Source organism: Balaenoptera physalus, assembly GCF_965194825.1.
Source record: "Balaenoptera physalus genome assembly, chromosome: 11".
Taxonomy (NCBI): Eukaryota; Metazoa; Chordata; class Mammalia; order Artiodactyla; family Balaenopteridae; genus Balaenoptera; species Balaenoptera physalus.
Window position 1 is genome coordinate 97,946,067 of NC_138896.1, and position 22,806 is coordinate 97,968,872.

General features: G+C 41.3%; 2 protein-coding genes across 17 annotated transcripts in view; one reads left to right on the forward strand and one right to left on the reverse strand.

The window, feature by feature from the left end:
- The first annotated feature begins 1,007 nt into the window (after nucleotides 1–1,007).
- TRNT1 (tRNA nucleotidyl transferase 1) lies at nucleotides 1,008–22,149 on the forward strand. Of its 9 annotated transcripts, XR_014250570.1 has the most exons (10): nucleotides 1,149–1,566; nucleotides 2,208–2,382; nucleotides 7,701–7,894; nucleotides 10,688–10,826; nucleotides 14,697–14,823; nucleotides 16,093–16,286; nucleotides 16,934–17,187; nucleotides 17,382–17,671; nucleotides 18,622–18,800; nucleotides 22,046–22,149. XR_014250570.1 is itself a non-coding variant. In XM_082412335.1 (9 exons), exons 2-8 carry the CDS (start codon nucleotides 2,235–2,237, stop codon nucleotides 17,628–17,630), a joined length of 1,305 nt encoding a protein of 434 aa, XP_082268461.1. In that variant the 5' UTR covers nucleotides 1,149–1,566; nucleotides 2,208–2,234; the 3' UTR covers nucleotides 17,631–17,671; nucleotides 18,622–18,821. The 9 variants fall into 9 exon arrangements, 8 of the variants coding, with proteins under 8 accessions (XP_082268458.1, XP_082268457.1, XP_082268460.1 ...); XM_082412335.1 differs by lacking the exon at nucleotides 22,046–22,149 and having other exon boundaries at nucleotides 18,622–18,821; XM_082412329.1 differs by lacking the exons at nucleotides 18,622–18,800; nucleotides 22,046–22,149 and adding an exon at nucleotides 1,793–1,894 and having other exon boundaries at nucleotides 17,382–18,615.
- The window catches only part of CRBN (cereblon), a 31,626-nt gene continuing 26,090 nt past the window's right edge, over nucleotides 17,271–22,806 (reverse strand). For 5 of the 8 annotated variants that reach the window (XM_082412295.1, XM_082412293.1, XM_082412290.1 and 2 more), the window contains 2 exons: nucleotides 22,081–22,212; nucleotides 18,970–20,609 (listed from right to left, as the gene is read on the reverse strand). In XM_082412295.1, the coding sequence (XP_082268421.1) occupies nucleotides 20,429–20,609; nucleotides 22,081–22,212 (313 nt within the window). In that variant the 3' untranslated portion in view covers nucleotides 18,970–20,428. Of the gene's footprint in view, nucleotides 17,524–18,969; nucleotides 20,610–22,080; nucleotides 22,213–22,806 lie in introns of those variants that run through there. The other 3 variants (XM_082412292.1, XM_082412291.1, XM_082412294.1) reach the window with 3 other exon arrangements.

Here is a 22,806-nt window from a genome sequence, read left to right on the forward strand (position 1 = left end):
TATGTATTTTCAGTACTGTGTTAAGAAGTTGGATTGAATCAATGCTTTGTCTCTGAATGGCAACTTGGAAGGCTAGTCATATGTGCCTCAAAATGGAACACTTAACCCCTCTGAAGATAAGAGGTCTCATCAAGGGAAGCCACAGAAATACCACAGCATATGAATTTTTCTAGGACAATTTTAGGGACATTAAAGTTAAAGCAAAAAGACTACACTTACAATATTAAAACGACATTATACGATGCAGATTTTAGTTATTTTTTAGGTTATTGGAAAATTTCTTGGAAGTTTCCCATGTTAAGAATTTAGGGCTGTCCTCCCACTCTTTGGCCACTTTCTTCATTCTTCTCTGCCCTCCGAAAAACGAAAGCACTGAATCAAATCCAAGTTCTTCACTCTACAGCTGCAAAAGTCTCCAGACCGTGAAAGCCAACGGTTACAAAAATCAGATGGGAAAATAAAATATGCCCAGTAATTTCAACGGACCGGAGGCTTTTAATTTAAAACGAATGTCTCTGGAACCCTCTGCCTAGGTCTTGTCGAGGTACGTGTATTTTAAAAAATGTGTTCTTACTCCTGGGCAGAGATTAGGGTATAGAATAGTAACATGAGTCAAGTGCGAACCGGGGAGCAGGCAAGAATAACAAGTTCACATTTACTGAGCACTTCCTCTTTACTAGGGAATAACATGACATTTAAGCCTGGCAAGCCCCTGAGAGAGGTTCTAGTGATCGTCTCATTTTACAGAGGAAGCCGGTGTCACTCGACCAAGGTCACACAGGTATGCAGTGCAGATGGGCGCCTAACTACCTCAGGGCCAGAGAGAGGCGCGGTAAGATGTAATTAAAACAAACGTACAGCCCCCGGTCCTTCGGGTCCCCCCAGGAGCAACGACTGGCTGCGCAGCCCTGGGAGGAGCTGGGGAACCGCGCTCCAGCGAGCGGCTTCCCGCGGGGAGGTGGGAGGGCCGGGGAGAGCCTGCCCGGGCCCCGCCCACGCCCTGCTGCGACTTCCCATTCGCCGTCGACCGGCGCGCGTCAGTGACGTCCCCTCGCCTGCCGCCGGGAAGTGCGCGCGGCGATGACGGCACAGCGGGGCCGGTGAGCGGGCGCGCGGGGTACCTGCGGGTGCGCGCCGCTGGAGGGGGGGAGCGGCGGCGACGACGCGAGATGCCGGAGGGCTCTCGCGCGGGCCCGGTCTTGGGGAAGGCGGTTGCCGGGGGCGGTGAGAGGCCTCTTCCGGACTAGGGGACGGAGCCCGACGTGGAGGTCGCGGGGCCGCGTGTCCGCCACGTCTCGCCTACCGCGGGCTGATTCATCGGGCTTCCCCTGGGCGCTTTCCCTTCCTCGCGGCCGGGCCCCTGAGGGTCTCCCTTTTCTGTCCAGCACCTGTCGTGGGAGGGGCGGGACACACCGTTTCCTGGGACCTGGCTCCCCCCCCCGCCCCGGGTTTTTCTGAGTTGAATCGGAGGTGGAAGGAAGCGCGGTGTTTGTCCTCCCCAGTGGTCTGGATGAGGGGAGCTCGCCCCCTGGTGGGAAGCGCCGCTCTTTGAAACCTGCTTTCCAAGTAAAGGAATGGTTCTTCTCTAGTGGTTTCCGTCAGGGATCACTTGAGCTCTGTTGTTGCCGCCTCACGGAGGCCCACCTTATGTGGAAAGCGGGGTGGGATGACGGAGGACGGAGGGTGGGGTGTGGGTGGGTGGGATTCAGGCGACGTGATGGGAGGGGCGGATGGTGAATGAGGAAGAAGCGGGCAGCAAGGACCGGTCATGGGGAAATACCTTATTTTACAGTGCCTAGGAAATATCCCTGGGTCATAAGTCTCAGGTGCGTGTGGGCAAGTATGTGACCGTGCCTTGTTCTGGAGGAGACCAAGTGTTCCTGCAAGTCTTTGAGTTACATTTTATGGAACCACTGTTCTCGGCAGCCCTGTACCCCTCACGCTCTAAACCACCTCCCGGAAGAGCACCCTAACAGTAAAATTAATATGCGGGTGTCGTATCAGTAGTATGTCCTTCATGAGTGCAAAACCAGATAACGACAAGCGTAGATCCAGCTGTAATTCTCCCTCCCATTGTCGCTTTTTTCAGTTTTTCCTCTGAACAGGAGATGAATGTCTCTCTCTGTTGATAAGTAAAATCGCAGACTATCCCTTTGTTGTCCTTCACCCGGAAGTTTCATTGTTGGGCATGCTTGCTTGTCTTGTAGGTGCGTGGTTGGTGACTTTCTCTCCAGATGCTAAGGTGCCTGGATCCCTGGCGCAGGCAGTTGCTGAGCTGCAGCTGGAGTAGACTGTGCCTTCTGAAGCACTCTCTGTTTACAATGAAGTTGCAGTCTCCAGAGTTCCAGTCACTTTTCACAGAAGGCTTGAAGAGTCTGACAGGTGAGAGATTAGGATGCCTCTTCTTGCTTTGGAAGCCTGTAAAAATGGAGAGGCAGAGGGTTAACGTTTTTTAGCCAACATTCATGGTTTTTTGTTGTTGTTAAGCTAATGAAAGCAGGGTTTACCATGGGTAATCCAAAACTATAGCCAAATCATGAGAAGAGGCAAATAATGATTGCAGTTAAAATGCATGGCTTTTTTGTGTGTCACCCCAGGTACTTCATATGCATCACAGAATTGGGCCTGCTAACTTAAGGAGTAGGTACTTTTTCTCTTGTTTTATGGTTGAAGAAACAGAGGCTTAGGAATGTGAAATGCTTTTCCAACGTTTTTATAGCTAATAACTGGAGAGCTGGGTTTTGAACTTGTGCAGTCTGGTTTGAGAACGCAGCTTGTAACCACTAAGCTATATTTCCGCCCCAGGTATAAGTGCTTTGTGAAACAACTGAAGGTAGAAGGAAGTGGGAGTTACGTCCATTTGTGCACATGCAAAGCTTATCTGGAAGGACCACAGGAAACAACTTGAGCTGAGTGCCGGATTACAGCAGCTTCATCTTGCTTGCCGCAGTTCTGTCATCTCTTATGTTGGTTCTCAGTATCAGCTAGTGCTGTTGCAGTGCACACAGCTGCATTTCAAAGCCTATGGTATCTCAGTCACGCCGTCAGAAATATATTAAGGTGTAGGGATGTAGAAACATGACCTTAGCTGTTGGTTTGCCACCCTGGCTGTCCATTAGATTCACCTGGGGAGCTTGTTATAACATACAGGTGCTGGTGTCCCACTCCTGCCCTACTGAACTGGAATCGGAATCTCTAGGGAGCATGGGCATTTATAAATTTTGATGAAAACTCTACCCTCTTAATTCTCATGACCAGAAGGTGGAGGAACCATTGCTTTAAAATGACTTTCCTTGCATTAGCTTATTGACAAAGCTACTTTCCTATTCTTGAAATAAGGTGATTTTTTTAGGTGTATGTCAGAGGTAAATGGTACAGAACTTGTTGATTTTTGTAGGTTCTTCACATAGTGTTGAAGTGGAGGGCCTAAAGCAGTTGCTTTGCTGTGAGTTTTAATTAGAGTGAAAAATGCTAGAAACTCACTGGCCCACAGAAGTGAGTCACATATGCTACATAAACTCTTCTGGTAACCGCATTAAAAAAATAGAGAAATGGGTGAAATGAATTTTAATAACTATTTTTGGTACATCAACTTATTTAATTCAGTATATCTAAGATACCATCATTTTAATGTCAAATTTGTGTAAAAATTATGAGTGAGATAATTCCTACTCTTGCTTGAAAATCTTTGAATTCTGGTCCTTAGCACGTACCGACCGTCTTGATTCAGACTCGCTGCATTTCATAGTGCTCAAGAACCACGTGTGGCTACTGTTCATATGGCTCACGTCTAGAAGCTCCAACTTTGAGTTGAATTCTAGCTTGTTCTTTCTTTACATGCCTTTCCCAGCTCCCACTCTTCCCGTCTTCCATTGTAAGGGCCAAATGATTAGATGTAGGGAGTTAACTCTTGGGGGCCTATCTCAGATCCTTCTGCATTTTTCTTTTGGAAACAAGGCTGTGGATATTGATTACTGTAGGTCCTTGAACATTTTTTATTTTAACAGTTGCATTTGGCTTACTAACCCTGACTTCAAGAGCTGAGTTTTCTCCACCTTGAGAGGTCAAGTCCTAAGGAAGTTAGAGACGGAATAGTATGGTAAGAGAGTGGTAGTATTTGCCCAATGGTCTGGTCCTTGAAAGACTGGCAAATGGGAGCATGGGCATCTTCTAAGATTGCGTTTTTCTAGGTTATAGTGGAACGGGCAAGAATGGAATCTTTTAGTGCAGTGCCTAATGGTTAGAAAATCAACTCATTAGTTTTATTTGATCTTTGCTACTTTCTAAAGACTTGAGTATCCTGGTAAAATATAATGTTCTGTATGAAAACAATGCACAAAAACACACAAAGGAAAAAACAGATGGCTGTTGCATGGTGATGCTGTGCAGTTTCATACGGTACCAGTTCTTGAATCCTGATAGCTGTTTTGCCGAATGTAAAGTTAGTTCCCAGCGTGCAAGAATTTGGGAGGTTAGGACAGTGTATTATGCTCATACAGCGTTTTATAATGTCAGTTTATGTCATGTAATTTATGTTTCCTTTTGCTTAAGGACAGCCATATAATACCAGTGGCGTATAAAATTATTTCTTCATTGCATACATGAGACTGAAGTTCCAAACCTAGTGCTTTTTGCATAAGTTACATGGTTAGTGGACGAGCCAGGGTTGCTGGGAGATGGTGCTCCGTGGTTAGCTGTCCGCTGCTTAGGTATGTGATGTCACCAAGTCGTATTAACATTTGGGACAATTGGAGTAGCTGATCACTCTTGAAGTTTGGGAGTTCCTAGAAACGCTGAGGAACAGATAGTTTCTTTTCTGGTAGTAACGGTTGTGCTGTGTAGTGGTCTTTTTACTAACACTTCCTGCCCGCGCTCCATCCCTACAGCCTCCAGCACTCAAAACTCACAATTGTAAAGTGAAGCAGTTAATGAGAATTTGACTGAAAGTTAAAATAAAATTTAGAAGATAGAGGACAATTATAAGTTTTCTGACAAATTAATGTCATGGTCTTTAGGTTGCTCTTCAGACTGATTAATAATAGCCTGCTGTCAGATGTGGCAGCTGACACAAATTAAGACCATTTGGAATGATGAGACCCTGCGTTTCATGAGTTTTAAGCTTGAGTGTACATTAACTTTAGTTGTATGAGGTGTTATGTTCACTTGAATATGCATGTAGTTTACAGAGTTTGTTGGAGTGTGGAATGTGTCCTTGTTTCTGTAAGATTGAAGGTGTCAGTAACTGAGGGGAAAAAGGAGCCTCTTTAAGCTGGATAATCCTTACTGTTTTGGGTCAATATAAAATCATGCCTTTCTTGCAGTTTTTGTGACTGCTGTTTCACACAGGCACGTACTTATGCCTTTACGTGCCATTCTCATTTATATCAAAATGTTACAATTGTGAGAATTTTTGGACATAGTTACCCATTTCCATAGGGCTAATCAAAATGATGAATAGATTACTTCGAGTTCTGGAACATTTTTTTCTGTAATGTAGTTAATACACTGGATGACTTTGAACTTACAGTTTTATTTTAGTAGAGGCAGCTTGAGAATCTCAAAACAGTGGTTATCTTTGTGTTCAGCCTTGACCTTCATCCTCTTAAAGTAGGTTCAAATGAAAGTAAAACTTGCCCATTTTTTGCATTCCAACAGTTTCTTATGTACTCTCAAGTTGAAGGAAGAAAATCTTTTTAAAAAGTACACTTTTCAGTGCAGTGACCCTTCTTTTTTTCTTTTCTTTCTTTTTCTTAAGCTTGTGTGTCACACTTCAGTTCCATCGTGAGCCAGTTTGGTATAAAGTTGAGTGAGATAGGTTTTCTACCCTGAGAAGTGGGGAGACAAAGACATAAACAGGTAATTTTCATGTAATTAAAGATAGGCTGCTCTCGTAGCTTAGGTGGAATTCACTTTACTCCACCACGAGGAGAGACTTCCTAAACTGAATCGCAGGAGTTGAGTAAGGGTGAGCTGGGTCAGTGTGTGTTCCCCACTGTGTGACCGGTTAGTGGGTCATAAAGTCAGCTTAGTGGTCATGACCAGCCTTGAAAAATAGAGGAAAAGAGATAAAGAATGGAATAGATTAGATTGCATGGTATGTATAGTAAGGGTAAGTACTATTTCATGAAACTCTTGTTTACCTTACCTCTCTAAGTCTCAGAAAAGCTTTGGACTAACAGATGATTTTTACATTTTATTTTAAGGGGCCATGGACCCCATTTTAAGGACTCATTGGGACTTGAATGGAAATGTGGAGTTAAAGGAGTTTGCACACTTGCTCTGGGAGGGGGCTCACGGAAGTGGTAACCCTGTGGGAGAGCCTTTAGTTAAGGCAAGAAGGTAGAGGGAGGGAACCATTGTTATTTTTTCGCAGATCATTTTAGGGCGTCTGCAGAGGTCTGCAGCTGGCAGGTCTGGGAAGCACGGGTGGGGGAGGAGGATGGCGGAGAGCACAGAGGCTGGCGTGGGGGTGGGGGGCGGCGCTTTGCGCTGTGGTCAGTGCGGCTAGAGCTCTGACGCGCTTGGCCGAACGCTCGGGTCGGCGCCGTCCTGCCGCAGACCAGCAGGAGCACCCCTCGCCGAGACGGGGCGCCCCGACCATGCGGACCCTTGGGGCCCCTTGGGGCCTCCGCGGACCAGGGCTGTAGAAAGGACGCCTTGTAGGACTTGAGCTTGAATCACGTGTTTTGGGGGCAAGTGGACGAAGCGGGGCTTCGCTGTGCATCAGGTGGTGTCAGGAAGCAGGGGTTAACCTGTGATTGTCTTAATAATTCTTACCTGGAAGGTGGGAACACAGTGTGAGGCTAACGCTGACTGGGAACTAGGAGTATCACACGTATGAACTGTTACAGGGTGCTGTCTGGACAGTGGTTGTGTCTCATCTGTGTTCAGACATGATGACAGGTTGTCTTGATCCTGGTCGCAGCGTGGCCTTGTCTGCTGTGGATGTCCTCTGCCACGGTGACGTTCACAGGAGGACACCTGGGCCTCATGTGCATGTCCAGCTCACAGCAACACCAAGGCTTGTGTGGTGGTGGTGTCAGGCCGGGTCCTGGACGTCATGCTCACTGGGTCCCTGTGGTGTCCCTGAGTCACATGGGTGGTTGTGGTGGCCTCGGCCTTGTCCTCTGCCTGCTTTGGGTGTCCTGGACTCAGGTCCTCACGGTGGCCCCGTGTCATATGGCTTCTCCATAGAAGAGCTCTGAGCTGGTTTCGAACATCAGATGTCGGTTGTTTCTTGAAGGGTTCTCAGCTATAACGTTTATCGTGTGTGGTGTGATAGACTAATGTTTGACGGCTTCCTGCATGAATATGTTGTCTCAGCATAACACACAGAAATATGTGCGAGAACACTGCACATTTCTAAAGTATGCACATAAACCCGGAGAGAGAAAGCGGAATTATTCACTTTACTTTTTAGTAGTAATTCACATTTACATTGATGACCTTGAAGCACTGTGGAATTCTAAATGATCTTCCGAATTAACCTAAAAGAAATTCTGCACATTCCCTGCTTCTCATGGTTGTTAGAGGCATTCCGCTGTAGGCAGGTCGCTTCATTGCTGTGGGCCTTGTTCTCCTAATTTTTATGTAAAGAGGCTGAGTTCAATAATCTCTGCTATCCCAAGTAGATGGGAAAACTTGTACTTCTGTGCTTAAAAGAAACACACTGAAACAGAAAACGTTCTTTTTCACCTCAGAATTATTCATCAAAGAAAATCATGAGTTAAGAATAGCAGGAGGAGCAGTGAGGGATTTATTAAGTGGAGTAAAGCCACAGGATGTGGATTTTGCTACCACTGCTACCCCTGCTCAAATGAAGGAGCTGTTTCAGTCGGTCGGCGTTCGTATGATCAACAACAAAGGAGAAAAGCACGGGACGATCACTGCCAGGGTGAGTGAAAAGTTTGACAGGAACTGCATTGCTTTTTTTGGTAAGTTAAAGAATTGTTATAGATCATTTCTAGTTTTTAAAAAGCAAATAACAAAAAGCCTAGTTAAAAAAAAAAGTCAGTCTCCTCTACCCCCTATTAAATCCTGCATCCTCCTTTGTTGAAGGCCCTTTTATTTTTATAGTAGTTACTTTTTCCCTCCACATTTCTAAAAAAGACCTTTCTACGCTCCAGTGTTTCATTTTCGTTTTTAATTTCCAGTCTTAAGATGTTGCTCGTTGAGGTCCTGCAGGGAAGATGATTGGGCCTTCTTATCACACCCTCCTCAACAGCAAGCACACACGATGCTCCTTCCCTCATCGTCTCAGTACATATGTGCCATAATTTTTGGTTAAATAAGCGCGTAACTGTTGTTTGTGGCTGGATCGTGCGGTGTGTCTCGACTACATTCCTCGTGTTCCGTGCTTTGGGTTTTCCCTGCAGTTAACGGCGTAGTTCTGTGACACAGCTCTCGTGTGCTGCTCATTCATTCATCCTGTGCTGTGCAGTTCCTCCCGGTGGCTTTCACCATGTCAAGTTTCAGTTCCTTTTTCTGGAGCCAGCTCACCGGCTGCAGTCTGTCTTCTCCCATCTGTGCATCCTAGGCCGGCTCCCCACTCTCATCCTGGCGTTTCCCCGCACCAGATCTTGGGAGCTTCCTTGGCCTCTTACTTATCAGACCTCCTGGTTCCTGATCCCGTGGTAGTCTTTCCTGGATTATGCCCTCATTTTGGTAACCTGAGAGAGCTTTACATGTGTGAAATGTTTTTATTTTACCTTCACACTGATCTGATAGTTTGGTTGGCTGCGGAATTCAAGGCTGGGAATTATTTTCAGGCAGAAATGTAAAGGCTTTGTTTCTCTGCCTTCCCGTGCTGCCACTGAGAAGTCTGAGCTCGTTCAGATCTCTCCTTTGTTTGAGACCTGATTATTATTATTTTTTCCCCCTCTTGGAAGCCTTTCTGATCTCTTTATCTCTGGTGTTTTTAATTTCAAGATGACGTGCCTTGGCTCGGACTTAATTTTTCATTCATTGTGTAGGGCACTTAGAGCCCCCTTGTGTTCCCCTCTTGATGTCATCCCCTTTGTTAAATGTCTTTCCCTTTGACAAATCCCGTGATGTTGGACGTTGGACCACGGGGACTGATCTCCTAGTTTTATCTTTTGTCTCTTACTTTATATTCTCATTTGTTTTATTTTACTTTCTCTGAGATTGCCTTAACTTGATCATCCAATTTTCCTATTGTATTGGCAACTTTTGCTGTCTTCTGAATTTTCAAGAGGTCTTTCTTACAGTATTTTTGAAAGCTTCCTGTTCTTGTTTCAGATGCAGTATCTTCTCTTATTTCCCTTAGGGCATCAATTATAGGTACTTCGACAATGTCTTTATTTCCTCTGAGCTTGTTCTGTCTTTGCTGTTGGCTTTCCTTCGGTGTGGGTATTTTTCGGTCTCTCTTTATGTTTGGGTGATCTAGTGTGTGCAGAATGACCTGAGCACTTTACTGTAGTTCTGTGTGGGAAGCGTCAGCCAGTTAGTTATGGGACCACCACTGTCAATATCAGGAGGACTTTTCATTAGGAGACGTCAGAGGAATCCTCCAGTGTTACCCAGGTTAGAATAAGCCTGCTTGTTAGCATTTTGAAAACCAAGTGGGGAAAGGGATAGGGGTCATGTTGGTTTTTCTTCATGTTATTTTCATTGTGGTGCATCACTCCCATGGTCATGTGTCTGGTGCCCCAAGTTCTGATTATTTTGGGGTCAGCCTTTCTGGTTAATCTCTGTTTCTCTGCTTGGGTGAGGGAGGCACTCTGGAGGTCTAATTGTTTCTTACACGGATTTTCAACAGTCTTCATATTTCATACCCTTTTCTTTGGGATAACTTGTGCCTCAAATTCCTGATTCTGAAATTCTGTAGTGAGAACTAGTTTGTTTGTAGAGAAGAATATGTATGAGGTTGAGAGAAATTCTAGAACAGACTTTTACGGATCATTAATGACTTTCAGTTCCTAATGAAGAGATTCCAAACTCCTGCTTGGCATGTAGCACCCTTTGCTGTCTTCCCCTACATGCTGATACGCTATTTGTCCAGTGTGCTTTCTCTTACACGTATCCCTCTTCCTCTCCATTGTGCCTTTGGTCATCTTTTCTCTTCATCTGAATGTTCTTCTTCCCACATCTGCATGTGCATATCCTACTTATTTTTCAAGGCTAAGACCACATGTCCCTCTAACATGAGGCTACCCAACTTTTCCCAGCTGGAGGTAATCTCTCTTCCCAAGATATATGTGGCACTGTATTTTAACCTCATTGATGATTACCAGTAAAGGAGCTGCAGGATGTGGTACCTGTATTTCTTCCTCTGTCAGTCCTTTGCTCAGTGGTATATATTCTGTAAATTGATATTCAGCTCTTTGCAAACTGGAGCTGTTAAAAAATATTTCAAAGAGTAGCCTGGTTTGAAATTGAAGAACCAGAATATACTGTTTTTAAGGGCTCTTCCCTTCTGCCACATGATTTGTCAGACATGCCATTTTTGTATGTCAGACTCATCTTTTTTAATTAAGATGGGTTTATTATTTCTTAAAAATTATTCTTTGGATCTATCTTTGAATACTGTGGGTGTCTTCCTGTCTCAAGGTATATGTGCACTAGTTGACTGTAAAAAGAAAGAAGATACCTGTCAGGACTAACATGTTTTTTTCAATTCATCCAGTGATGCTAAAAACGAATTTTAAAAAAACATATTTACTTCCAGCTTCATGAAGAAAATTTTGAAATTACTACACTACGGATTGACGTTGCCACTGATGGAAGACATGCTGAGGTCGAATTCACAACTGACTGGCAGAAAGATGCTGAACGCAGAGATCTCACTATAAATTCTATGTTTTTAGGTAATATATGTAGATAATGTTTTAATTCAGTCAGTCCGAATGCCTTCTTTTTGAGTGAAACCTGCATCCTGGAAATGTTCCCCAGCTTGAGGGGTTGCATTAGTTTCTTCTAAGAGACGGCCTGTTGGTTAAAGATGACCCTGGAGCCAAGACCCCTGGGTTCCTCGGACTCCATCATTCTCTCGCTGTAAAATGAGGAAGGTGATATTAGCTTCCTTTGCAGGGTTGTTGTGAGGATTAAAGGAGCTGGTCATGGCGAATCCCTGGCACAGTGCCTGGCACCTTATTAATCGCATCTAAAAACGTTAGGTTTCGGGTCAGAAACGCGCACACAGACACACACACGCCGTGCCCCTTCTCCCCTGTCGTTGCTGTGCGCACACTCCACCCTCTCCTCTGCCGGAGCCGGTGGTGCACTTGGTCTGTGACGTCACCTCTTCCGCTGCCCGTTGCTCCGTGTGCCGAGCACCGCTTCACCGTCTTCTGTAGCGTCGCGTTTCAGGAATTGTCTGTGCTCCGTCAGAGTTGGCGTGTGTGAGGGAACCTGTTTATCATCTCAGCTTAACTTGTTCATGAAAGGAGTGGGAATCATAATGGGAGTAGATGTGAATTACGTTAGTGTTTTGGTGCACAATTGAAGCATTGTTTTTTGTCCTTTAAGTTTTAGACAAGCTCTTCGGCTTTAAATCTCTGGATTAGAAAAGAGAGATGGAGCATCCACTCTGCGTAACCTACTTTGGGGCACGGTAACTGTGAAAGGATGAAGCGATGGGGTCCACTTCGTGGGATGGGGAAGGGGGCTGTAGGCCCAGATGGGGTCTCTCGCTAATTACATTAATGCCAAATCACATTTCTACAGCACCTACTCGGTTCAAAGCGCATCAGTGCTCACCTGATACACTTTGGCTCATTTAATTCTCAGAAAAATTCCATAAAGTGGGTATTAAACTCATTCGACAGATGAGGAAACAGAGATGTTAAGTACTTGAGCTCAAGTCATGGAGAGCCTTGATTGGTTTCCAAAGCCTGGGTGATTTATGACCAAAGGCAGCCCAGCTGGAGGCATGTTTTCTCTCCATTAGGGGGTGGAACTCCAGGTGTTAATTTCTTCTTACATCGTTTTTATTTAAACTGCTCCAACTACTGCAGTGTATGAAAAACCTTACAACTAGCTTCTCATACGCACACATAACTAAAAGAGAGAAACTAATAGCCTTTTTCAAGAGACTATTTTATAAAAATAAAAGCTGTTCTTATTGGTACTACTGTTTTCTAACATTGCTGAACCCTCATAATGTGCCAGCCAATGTTCTAAGCCCATCACATAAATTTAATCTTCCCACCAACCCTATGAGTGGTTCCTGGTATTTAACTCACGATAATTTGCTCCAAGTCCCGCAGCTGGTAAATTGGAGAATTAGGATTCCAACTTAAGCAGCCTGGCTCCAGAGGTCACATCCTTAACCACCACATTATGCTCGGCAACACAGCTTTATTTCTCATTTTTATTCATCATTTTTTTTAAAAGGGTATTCAGAGCAAAACAAAGTACACGCCTATATATACTCAGTAATCCTTACCTTTAGCCCATTTTCCCATCCAGACTTTTTTCAAGCCTTATCAGATAAAGCATTCCTGGTTCTGGGGGTGAGGGTTACTTTGCTTTTCAAACCCTTATTTTCCGTTTTGTCACACTATGTTTTTTTCTTCCAAATTTGATCTTCTCTTTACTGGAAAAGATCTTATTATTTCCACATTCCCCAGGGAGTTAAGAGTCTCTTCATTAAGAGAAGTAACACGAAGAGACAGATATATACCACATTTATGTTCTACTTTGTAATCGTTATCTTTGTCTCTTTATGTAGTTTGTTTATTTTCATTTCCTGTTATATCTTTTTGAATCTGGAGCCTTATAAATTGGCTCTAAGTGTCAAAATGCCCTGTCAGCCAAAAGAGCTTGGCAAGTGTTAATTAAGCCTGAGTTTACCAGTGTTGTTGCATTTGGGATAATCAAAGAGCATTCAGGTTCAAGAGAATTAAAATGACAAGTGGTTATCTTTTGTAGTAGTGGCAGTGCTTCCTTTCGATGATGCCACGAGGTGAAGTCTCTCTTAGGCTCACAGAGCTCCCAGTTTGGGTGGTTGAATGGTGCCTGTGTCTTTGCTCAAAGTGTTTCTCTTTTTCCTTCTTAGTTCTCAGGGTGACCATCTGTCTCAGTTTGCCTAGGACTGAGCTAATTCCTGACATGCGATTTCCAGTTTTAAAATCAGGAAAGTCCTGGGATAACTGGGATGAATTGATCACTTTACTCATACCTGAGGTTTTATGTGCTTTATATTAAAATTGTTTTGTTAGGTTTTTTCATTTTGTTCAACATGTGAGAGAGCATATTGTGGTAGAAATTGGTTTACAACATTTTGAATGGATATTAGGTTCACATGGTTCAAAATTCACAAAGTTTAAAAGGCTGCTTGGTGAAGCGTCACCATCAGATTTACTGTCCTCTTGCTGACAGTGCAATAAGACTTGGATCCTTGCCAAGCTGATGCAAATCTGGAAGACAGTATCTCATAAACTTGCATTTCTTATGACTAAGGTTGAAAATCTTCATTTTTAAAGAGGCTTTTTGTATTTCCTGTATATATTTTTAGCTCATTTTTCCATTTATGTGGTCTTTTTCTATTTAAGAGCTTTTTGTAGATTATCGAAATTAGTCATTTGTCTTTATGATACAGACCGAAATGTGTTTTTCCCAGTATGTCATCTGTCTAATGCTTTGCATTGTGATGTTTTTTGCTATGCAGGCATATCTGATGTTTTATGTAGTTGGATTTATTAATTTCTTTGAAGGCTCTGGTATTGTGTTTTGTTGTTTTTTTCTTGATAATTATATTTTGAAAGGTCGTCCCTATTTCAGGATTATAAAATTTTTTCCTGTGGTTTATTATTTATTACTTTTAGTACTTAATTTCTCCAGATAGTTTTTACTACTGTGTATTTTTTCCGGATTATTTTGATAGTTCTTGTTTATTTTCCATTATTCACTTGAAAATCAGCTTGTTTGACGTTGTCTCAGCCCACTTCATACTGGCATAGGTCTTATTTAGTTTATTGAGTGTATTGTCTTTTAATTGCTGGTGTAAATGCAGCTTTTTATTCCATGATATCTTCCATTTGATACTGGATATAGATGAATGCTATTCATGTGTCTATTTCAACCTTGTAACTCTTCACTTTGCTTAGTTTTTACTGTTTGTGATAGATTTTAGCTAATTTTCTTGAGTTTTCCAAATTTTTTCTCAGTTCCTTTTAATTTTTTGAATTGAGGTAGTAATTGAAATACAACCTTAGTTTAAGTATACAATGTGATTTGCTACTTGTATATATTAAGAAATGATCACCACAAAAAGTCTAGTTAACATGTGACACCATACATAGTTGCAGAATTTTCTTCCCCTTGTGATGAGAACTTTTAAGGTCTAGTATCTTATATGTAATACAGTATTGTTAACTGTAGTCACCATGCCGTGCATTACCTCCTCAAGACTTGTTTACTTTATAGCTAGGAGTTTGTACCTCTTGACTCTCTTCACCCACTGCACCGGCCCCTGGCCTCAGCCTCTGGCAACCGCCAGTCTGTTCTCTATCTGTCAGCTTGTTTTTTTAAGATTCTGTGTAAAAATGAGGTCATATGGTATTTGTCTTTCTTTGTCTGGTTTATTTCACTTAGCATAATGCCCTCGAGATCCATCCATGTTGTCACAAATGGCAAGATTTCATTCTTTTTTATGGCTGAGTAATATTCCATTGTATATGTGCCATTGTTTTCCAGTTCTTAGTGATTTTTCTTCCCTCTTTTCTAATGAATAGGTTTCGATGGTACTTTATTTGACTACTTTAATGGTTATGAAGATTTAAAAAATAAGAAAGTTAGATTTGTTGGACAAGCTAAACAGAGGATACAAGAAGATTATCTTCGAATTTTAAGATATTTCAGGTAAGGATTTCTATAAATTACATTAATGATACAGTTTTGAATACTATTACCAGAGCACAATTCTGATCATGTGAAATGCACAGCAGGTTAGTGTACACAATGGTGACATCCCAAATGTCTGTCTCCAAGAGACAGGGTACTGTGGCTCATGAGATAATACTTAGATACTGCATCTTTTCATTGTCCAAAACAGTTACTTGCTCCTTTCTGTGATGATCTTTTAAATAATTCAGCTTTAAAAAGGTCTTTTTTCTTTTTGATTATTTTCTGCACCAGTCATTCATTACACAGATATTTGAGGGCTTATCACAAGCCAACCCTTGTGCTAGGTGCGTTGAACAGAGTAGTGAGTGAAAGCATGCCTTCATATGGCTTACCGTTTTAGGTGGTCATGGGAAATCTGTCCGAAGAATTGGGAAGGTATGAAATGCATTTGGATGGTTTTGTGGGTAGCAATGCTTTTTCAACTCTGAACTCTAACATTTAAAAAAACTATTGTAACTGGCTAATTTATGTCTACTAATATTAATTTTTCACTGGTTGGGATCACTCTCAGAATATTCTTTGACAGAGTCTACATATTTTGTCAATAAATGCTATCCCTTTAGACTTCAGTGTTTGCAAACCGTCTCTCTTTACAAATAATAGGACACAGACTGAGGCACAGCCATAGCCATTTAGTCATTTAATTTAGATCACTAATGAACTGAATTTTGAAGATATGAGTGGTAAAAACAGGTATACTTTAATGCTTCCAGTTCTGAGAGCCCATGATACACTCCCTTGTCTGCAGCGATGCAGCGAGATTTGTTTTATTTGAAGCTCTTAATTAAAAGTATTGATGTGTACAGACAGGCAATCTTTGAGGGGTTAAGACTCCTCCAGCATGGCATTTCAAGTCTCGTTTTAGTGCCTGGACAAGACTGCTCTGGTTTATGCATCCACCGTCAGTACCAATTCAGAGACCTCTTTTGCTGGCCATTCTAACGTTTCAGTCAGTGATGTGAAAGTGCACTGAGGAGGGGGTCTGGTTCCTGCTGACTTTAAGAAGGTTACGTACACTTCATTGGACCTCAGGTTTTCTCATGTGAGAAAAGAGAGAAGGTGAACTGACCAGATGATTGTTAAGGTCCCTCCTAGACCTAACTACTTCGCTGTTGTTTCTGTGATTAAATAGATGTCTGCAATAGTACTGGTAAAATGAAAAGCAGATTTTTCTGGTGAAACACCAGCATAGAGGTAGTACACTCTGAGACTTTTGCTTTGTAGGTTTTATGGGAAAATTGTAGATATACCTGGTGACCACGATCCTGAGACTTTGGAAGCAATTGCAGAAAATGCAAAAGGCTTGGCTGGAATATCAGGAGAGAGGATTTGGGTGGAACTGAAAAAAATTCTTACTAGTAACCACGTACATCATTTGATTCACCTCATCTATGACCTTGATGTGGCTCCTTACATAGGTGAGTCCAACTTGAAAAATGTTTGCCTTTTTGGCCATGAAACACGTCTGGTTTAAAAATTTCATAAGAAAGAAAACGTTTACCAATTCTAAAAGGAAAAATGGAGTATTTTAAAAGATGGTAATAAACTTTGAGGTCAGGAGTAGGACAGTTTTTTTACAGGTAGGGGACAGCACAGAGAGAGCACATTGTGGTGGAACAAAGTGGCCTCTGCAGTCAGTCCATCCTGGGTTTCAGTGAGGCTTTGCCACTTATCAGCTTTGTGACTTGGGTTGTTTCCTTACGTGTTAGTTTCTGAATCTAACAGAGGGGTATGAAAGTGATGGCATCTGTCTAATGGAAGGGCTGAGAGCTTCCGGGAGTTTAATACACGTAAAGCACGGAGAAGACCTGACTTATACATGGAAATAGTTCAGTAGGTATTAAAATTAATATTCAGAAGCAACAGCCGGTGTTTGCGACGTGGGAGAGGACAGCAGCAGTGTAGCAGTGGTTCCTCTGTAACATGGAGCAGCAGACTGGACCCCTAGTGAGCCCTGGTGCCAGGGCATTTCTGCAAACGGAAACAGGGTTTGCTTAAGATGGGAATTTATTTTATTAAAGGTATCCTCTCTAAAAATGGGTGAAAAATGCTTTTGTCCCTACAGGCTTACCTGCTAATGCAAGTTTAGAAGAATTTAACAAAGTCAGTAAAAATGTTGAAGGTTTTTCCCCAAAGCCAATGACTCTCTTGACCTCACTGTTCAAAGTACAGGATGATGTCACAAAATTGGATCTGAGGTTGAAGATTTCAAAAGAAGAGAAGAATCTCGGTTTATTTATAGTTAAAAACAGGAAAGATTTAATTAAAGCAACAGATAGTTCAGAACCTTTGAAACCCTATCAAGACTTCATTATAGATGTAAGTATGTTCTAGGCTTGGTCAGAATATAAATCATCTTTGCTAACTGTGGAACAAATTTATTAATACTAAGACCCACAAAGTATTATGTGAATTTCTTTTATTTTAAATGAAAAATTTCACATTGAGCATTTATTTAAATTTTAGGATAAGATCATTAGCAAGTGTGGTAATGTTTGATTTTGGCCCTTAAGTCTAGAGAATCTGATGCAACTGCTCGTGTGTGTGAACTCCTCAAGTACCAAGGAGAGCACGGTCTTCTGAAGGAGATGCAGCAGTGGTCCATTCCTCCATTTCCTGTAAGTGGCCATGACATCAGAAAAGTGGGCATTTCTTCTGGAAAAGAAATTGGGGCTCTCTTACAGCAGTTGAGAGAACAGTGGAAGAAAAGTGGTTACCAAATGGAAAAAGATGAACTGCTAAGTTACATAAAGAAGACCTAAAATTGATGAGAGCTGGCTACTAAAACAGCAGAAACGTTTTGGTAAGACTAGTTTTTTCCCCTCCGCCCTTAGTGAGATTTAAGAGACTGGAATAGTGAGATTTAAGAGACTGGAATAAAAGCCAGCTTAGAGGATTTCTTCAGAAGAATAAAGGTCTTACTTTGTGGAATACAATTATATTTCAGGCACTAAAGGAAAGTCTACGTCCTCTTAATCTGATTTATATCACTGAACCTTGTAATTCTTTTGGAATAGTTCCTACTGAGGAAAAAAAAGAGTTGGCTTCGCTTAATCTGTCTAGGGTTTTTTTAAAAAGTGGGTTTTTTGGTTTGTTTTTGCACAGGGCAGTACTAAGATTAATCCTCACACGTGGTAATAACTGTTTTGAAAAAGATGTTTCTTAGTATTTGCAATTGAAATACCTGGTTTAATTTTCTACAACGATTGTGTATGATAAGTGTCAGTTTTTATCTGAATTCCAGAATAAACCTGTGCTTGAAAATAGCTGACAAATTTGCATAAAGTGTCGTATATAAAACGTGAAGATCAGATGTGTCCCACGTGGCCGTCATTCCTACACCCAGGACTTGACTTGTTCTAGGGAGCTGTAGTTTAGTATGTAGTTGATACTTTTCTCTGCCATAATGAACGATTTCTGTAACTTCCTGCTAAGCCGGGAAAGATTAGCTTGAGGGTTAGTCTTGAGCCCGTTATTTTAATAAACATTTCCTTTGGAATTTGGAAGATAAATGTGGGTATCTATATATGTGTGTGTGTATATATATATATATATATATATATATATATATATATAACAAACAGGTGCCATAGATACATAGTGACAGTACTCCTGTCACTTTAAAGTAAAATAAGGGTTATGGCCTTTTGCTCTTTAAAGATCTGAGGCCAGATGCTTGCAGTGTGGGTGAAGAGGTGTATCACACACAAGTATTATTTATTCTGACATTTTATAATTTTCCTTTCTGTGTAGCCACTCATAGCATCTTTGTGCGCTACTGGCAAATAGCAATTTTGGACCTTGATAAAACAATTTTGAAAAGCATATTTCTCTTAAAGCCCTGCTAAGAGGAAGTGTGCCAGACAAAACACTCAGTGTACAAACAGGGGCTATGTTGCAAGAAAGGGAGCCTCAGAAACGACTGCACACAGGTCAGTAATTAAACGTCTTATAAAATAACCCACTGAAATATTTAAGTATATTAAGATATATTTGGAACCAACACTGTAGAATTCCTACTGTGCTATGTAGGAAGTATGCAGATTTAGCTAGTTGAGGTCTGGCTTCATCACGTATAAAGAGACTTTTTAAAATAGTATATGCGTGTTTTTATATACCAGGAAATTTTATTTGCAAGTGTCAGTAAATAATATAGAACATTCTGAGATTACACTCTTCAGGGGGCACAATGTTCCCTCACTACACCTGGTTTAGAGGACGTTTTAGTTCAGTGTACGACTGACTATATGAACAAATAGTAGAGTCATTAAAAACCCAAGGTTGTTATTAGTTGTAACAAAGTAAAGGTTAGGCATATCGAATACAGAAGGGGCACATGCTAAAAAACCGACAGCGTCCTTGAGTTGCTTTTCATTTACTCTCTTTTTACATAAATGTGCAACCTTATACTCAGTTGCGGATTCCAGGCTAGGCAGTCAAAACCATTGCATGTTTGGAAAAAGAAAATATTGACAGATTCAAACATGAGAAATTTAACAGTCTGTTTTTGGCTGCATCCATCGTACCTGATTAGGTGAACTTTTCCCAATGAATTATGTAAAGCAGTGAAGGAACATCAAAATTACGCAAATGTAAAAGGATCCAATAAACCCCTTGAATGTATAAGCAAAGAGGTAGGTGGCAAATCAATCAGTCTGTCTAGAACTTTATCTTAAGAATTATTTCTTACACCTAGATTATCTGCTTATGAGTAGATATTTTACATTATTTAAACAAAGAACATGTTTAATTAATTTAGTTTTGCTCTTACAGTTTACTTACAGAGTTTCTTTAGTTTACATTGAACAAAATAGCCTATAAAATACATTAGCACATCTCACTTGTAGGAAGGGGACGTGTTTTAACGTCTGTGTTCCACAGTAGTCTAGGTTCAAATGAAACTTTGGAACAAAATAACCAAACACACAAAATACTATTTTCACTAACAAACAAACATGTTAGGAAAGGAGAACTTTTATTTTGGGGCTCAAACTGTGTACTTTAGTTTCTCTGAGATACTGATTTGTAAATTTTGAAAGTATTAAAGAAAATCAGAAAGAACAAAGCCCTTTTAAAATAATACACACTGCCTTGCCTCTTTCAAAAAGGAACAGTACTAGTGCTTGGCACCCTAGCTTTTGGAAACTTCTGCTGTTTTGAGCATTGATAGAAACGTGCCATTCTGGTTCCATGTATCAGGATCAAATGAGGAACCCTCACATTATAAGAATTTATAGGAATTTCAGGTATGTTCTGTGCAGGAAATACTCTCACCAGTTTCACAGATGTCTTCATGTCCTATCAGATCCCACAGAATAAGAGCACCAAGCTCCTAAAGTAGGTAACTCCCGAAACCAAGTATTCTAGACTGCTTTTCATCCTCTTCAATAATGTATTTTAGTCTAATCTTCAAATACTGTTGTTTGTTTGACTAAGAAACTGCAACCTTCCATGTAATGTCGCTTTTTACTTAGGTATGCATCAAAAGCAGTAATTTCCAAAGCAGACCTGATGTTAGAATACTGATTTTGCTAAGGAACCTTATCCCTACCGTATTCGTTTATAAGCAGAGTATTATTTTGTCTGGGCTTATGTCATCTTCAGTGTCTGGGATCGTGGGCAGCAGAGCAGATCGAGTCAAACCCCAGAATTTTTGAGGTAACATGTCTTTTTTGGTGGCTGTAAATTTCCATCCAATATGGCTTGCACAGATCCTGCACTGGGCAATGGTCCAGGCGAACCTATAAAATTAAGGAAAGGTATCAGCTGAGGCTGTGTATCCCAGCCTATCAACCAGTTAGGAAGACAGATCTTAGAGCCAAATTCTAAGGATGGGGAAGAAGGAATACTCTTGAGTTCGGATTTATACAGTTTCCTGAAACGAACCTCACAAAAAGATTTTCTAGTTCAATGGTTCAGCATGGTAATGCGTCAGTCTCTATATATATGTTACTTGATTGTGCTCTTAAGCTGTGCTTAAATTTTTTTCTCCAATGCCAAGAAAGAAAAAAAGAATAATCTTATTAATACAGATGTTTTTATACAAGTTGCTGGTTGCCAGGACCACACTCTAAATTGCATCTGCATTTTCTTTGTTTTGTATTGCACTCAAGTTAGAAAACAGCAACCACCAGTAGAAATACACACTTTTGTGTGAGTTACAACTGGGGATGGGGGAGGTAAGTGTTTTTCTCACGTAAGAAAGATTTCAGGACTACTCTTCTAAAATGAGAATGATTTGTCAGGTAATTCATCCAAAAATACAAGCCATGGAGAAAGAAAACCCAAACAAACCAAAAGCCCAAACCATGTAATGGTACTTTTTCCCCTGGATATAGCCCCCATTTAGTATTTATGTTATGTTAACACCTTAATTCTAGTTTTAGTCCTTAAGAAGTATATCAAATAAGACTGGACAATCCAAGTGATATGGTTCTAGGTCCAGAAGAGTAAGTAAGTATAAGCACTAATCCCTACTCAGCTTGCCTCTTTCAAAATAAAAAGGCTGAGCCAGTATTTGGACAGATAATAGGGGGTCTTGAAGATAATATGGCTCAAGGAATCTAACAGGTGGTGCTGTTGGTCCCACAGTCATACTCTGAAGGGCACTGGGCTAAAGCAAAAAACAAAACAAAACATGCAAACTAGAAGAAAAGCAAGCATGGTTTCTGTGTGTTTGGTGTCTATCACTGCTTGGGTAACATTCTCTAGTTTAACACTTTACAGAATATGATACAGATACACAGTGGACCCTTGATCAACACACGGGTTAAATCCGCCTATAATTTACAGTTGGCCCTCATACCTGCGGTTCCTCTGCAACCAACTGCAGACCACGCAGTACTGTAGTATTTTTACTAGTGAAACATATCTGCGTCTAAGTGGATGCAAGCAGTTCAAATCCACATTGTTTAAGGGGTCATACAACAGTTGATTTTCAGATTGAGCTGACAGGAAAATGAGTGTGGATTAAGTGTATAGTTAATCTGAGGAGAAGTGCAGTTGCCACCTTCTTTCTCCCTAACATTACATTCAGTGAGACTGTGCAAGAAGAGCTTTTTCTAGCCGTTCATGAAATGAACATTTAAATAGAATTATTCACTTCATTGTCTATTTCTGATTGATTATAATTCTAGCAGCTCTGCTTAGGACTCTGGGTTTTTCTTCCCAATTTAAGGCAAAACCAAAAAAAAGTGAGCACCACCACATTACCCAGGAAACCAGCTGTGCTCTGTAGAAGGCCGGCCGATCAGATTCAAGTTGCAAGCCTTATACACGGTCAGCGTCTCGTGCACGTACCCGTGAGGATTCACATAAGCTGCCATGGGCCCACATAAGGATAAACTAAGACAGAGAAATCAGCGCAGAGGGTGAGTCAAGTCGAAACGGGGTGGGGTGGAAATCACATATTCTAAAAGTTCACCAAGAAACAAGGTTCTAAGAGCTACAGTTTTTAACCTTTTAGTTAAAACTAATAATAATGAGAGGTTGGCAGTCAGCCCAGTTTTATTTGGTCTAAATGTTTTCCATGATGACAAAAAGGAAAAAATACTGCTAGTTTTAAAAATCTTCCTCAAGATAGACATTGTAAAATATATGGACTCAACTTCCCCTAAAGGAGCCTGAGAGGGGAAGTCCAATGACAAGTTTCCACTTGGTCATTCTTGGACATCTGAGTACTCTGCAAACAGCAGTTCTTCCCTTCTTGATTTATAATGACTTTTTGTCAGAAAAGCATCAGTACATGTTCAGAAGCATGTCCTCCTCTATCTTTGACGCTATGTGGCGAAACTGATATTTGAGTGAAATATCATGGTAGGTAGGCACTAAGAAGATATCCTCTAATTGACAGATTTTCAACAAGGAGGTGGGGTGGGGGGAGGAGAGAACTGCTCAGCTGTTTTACTTCACCATGCTCATTACCTATGAAAAATCCCT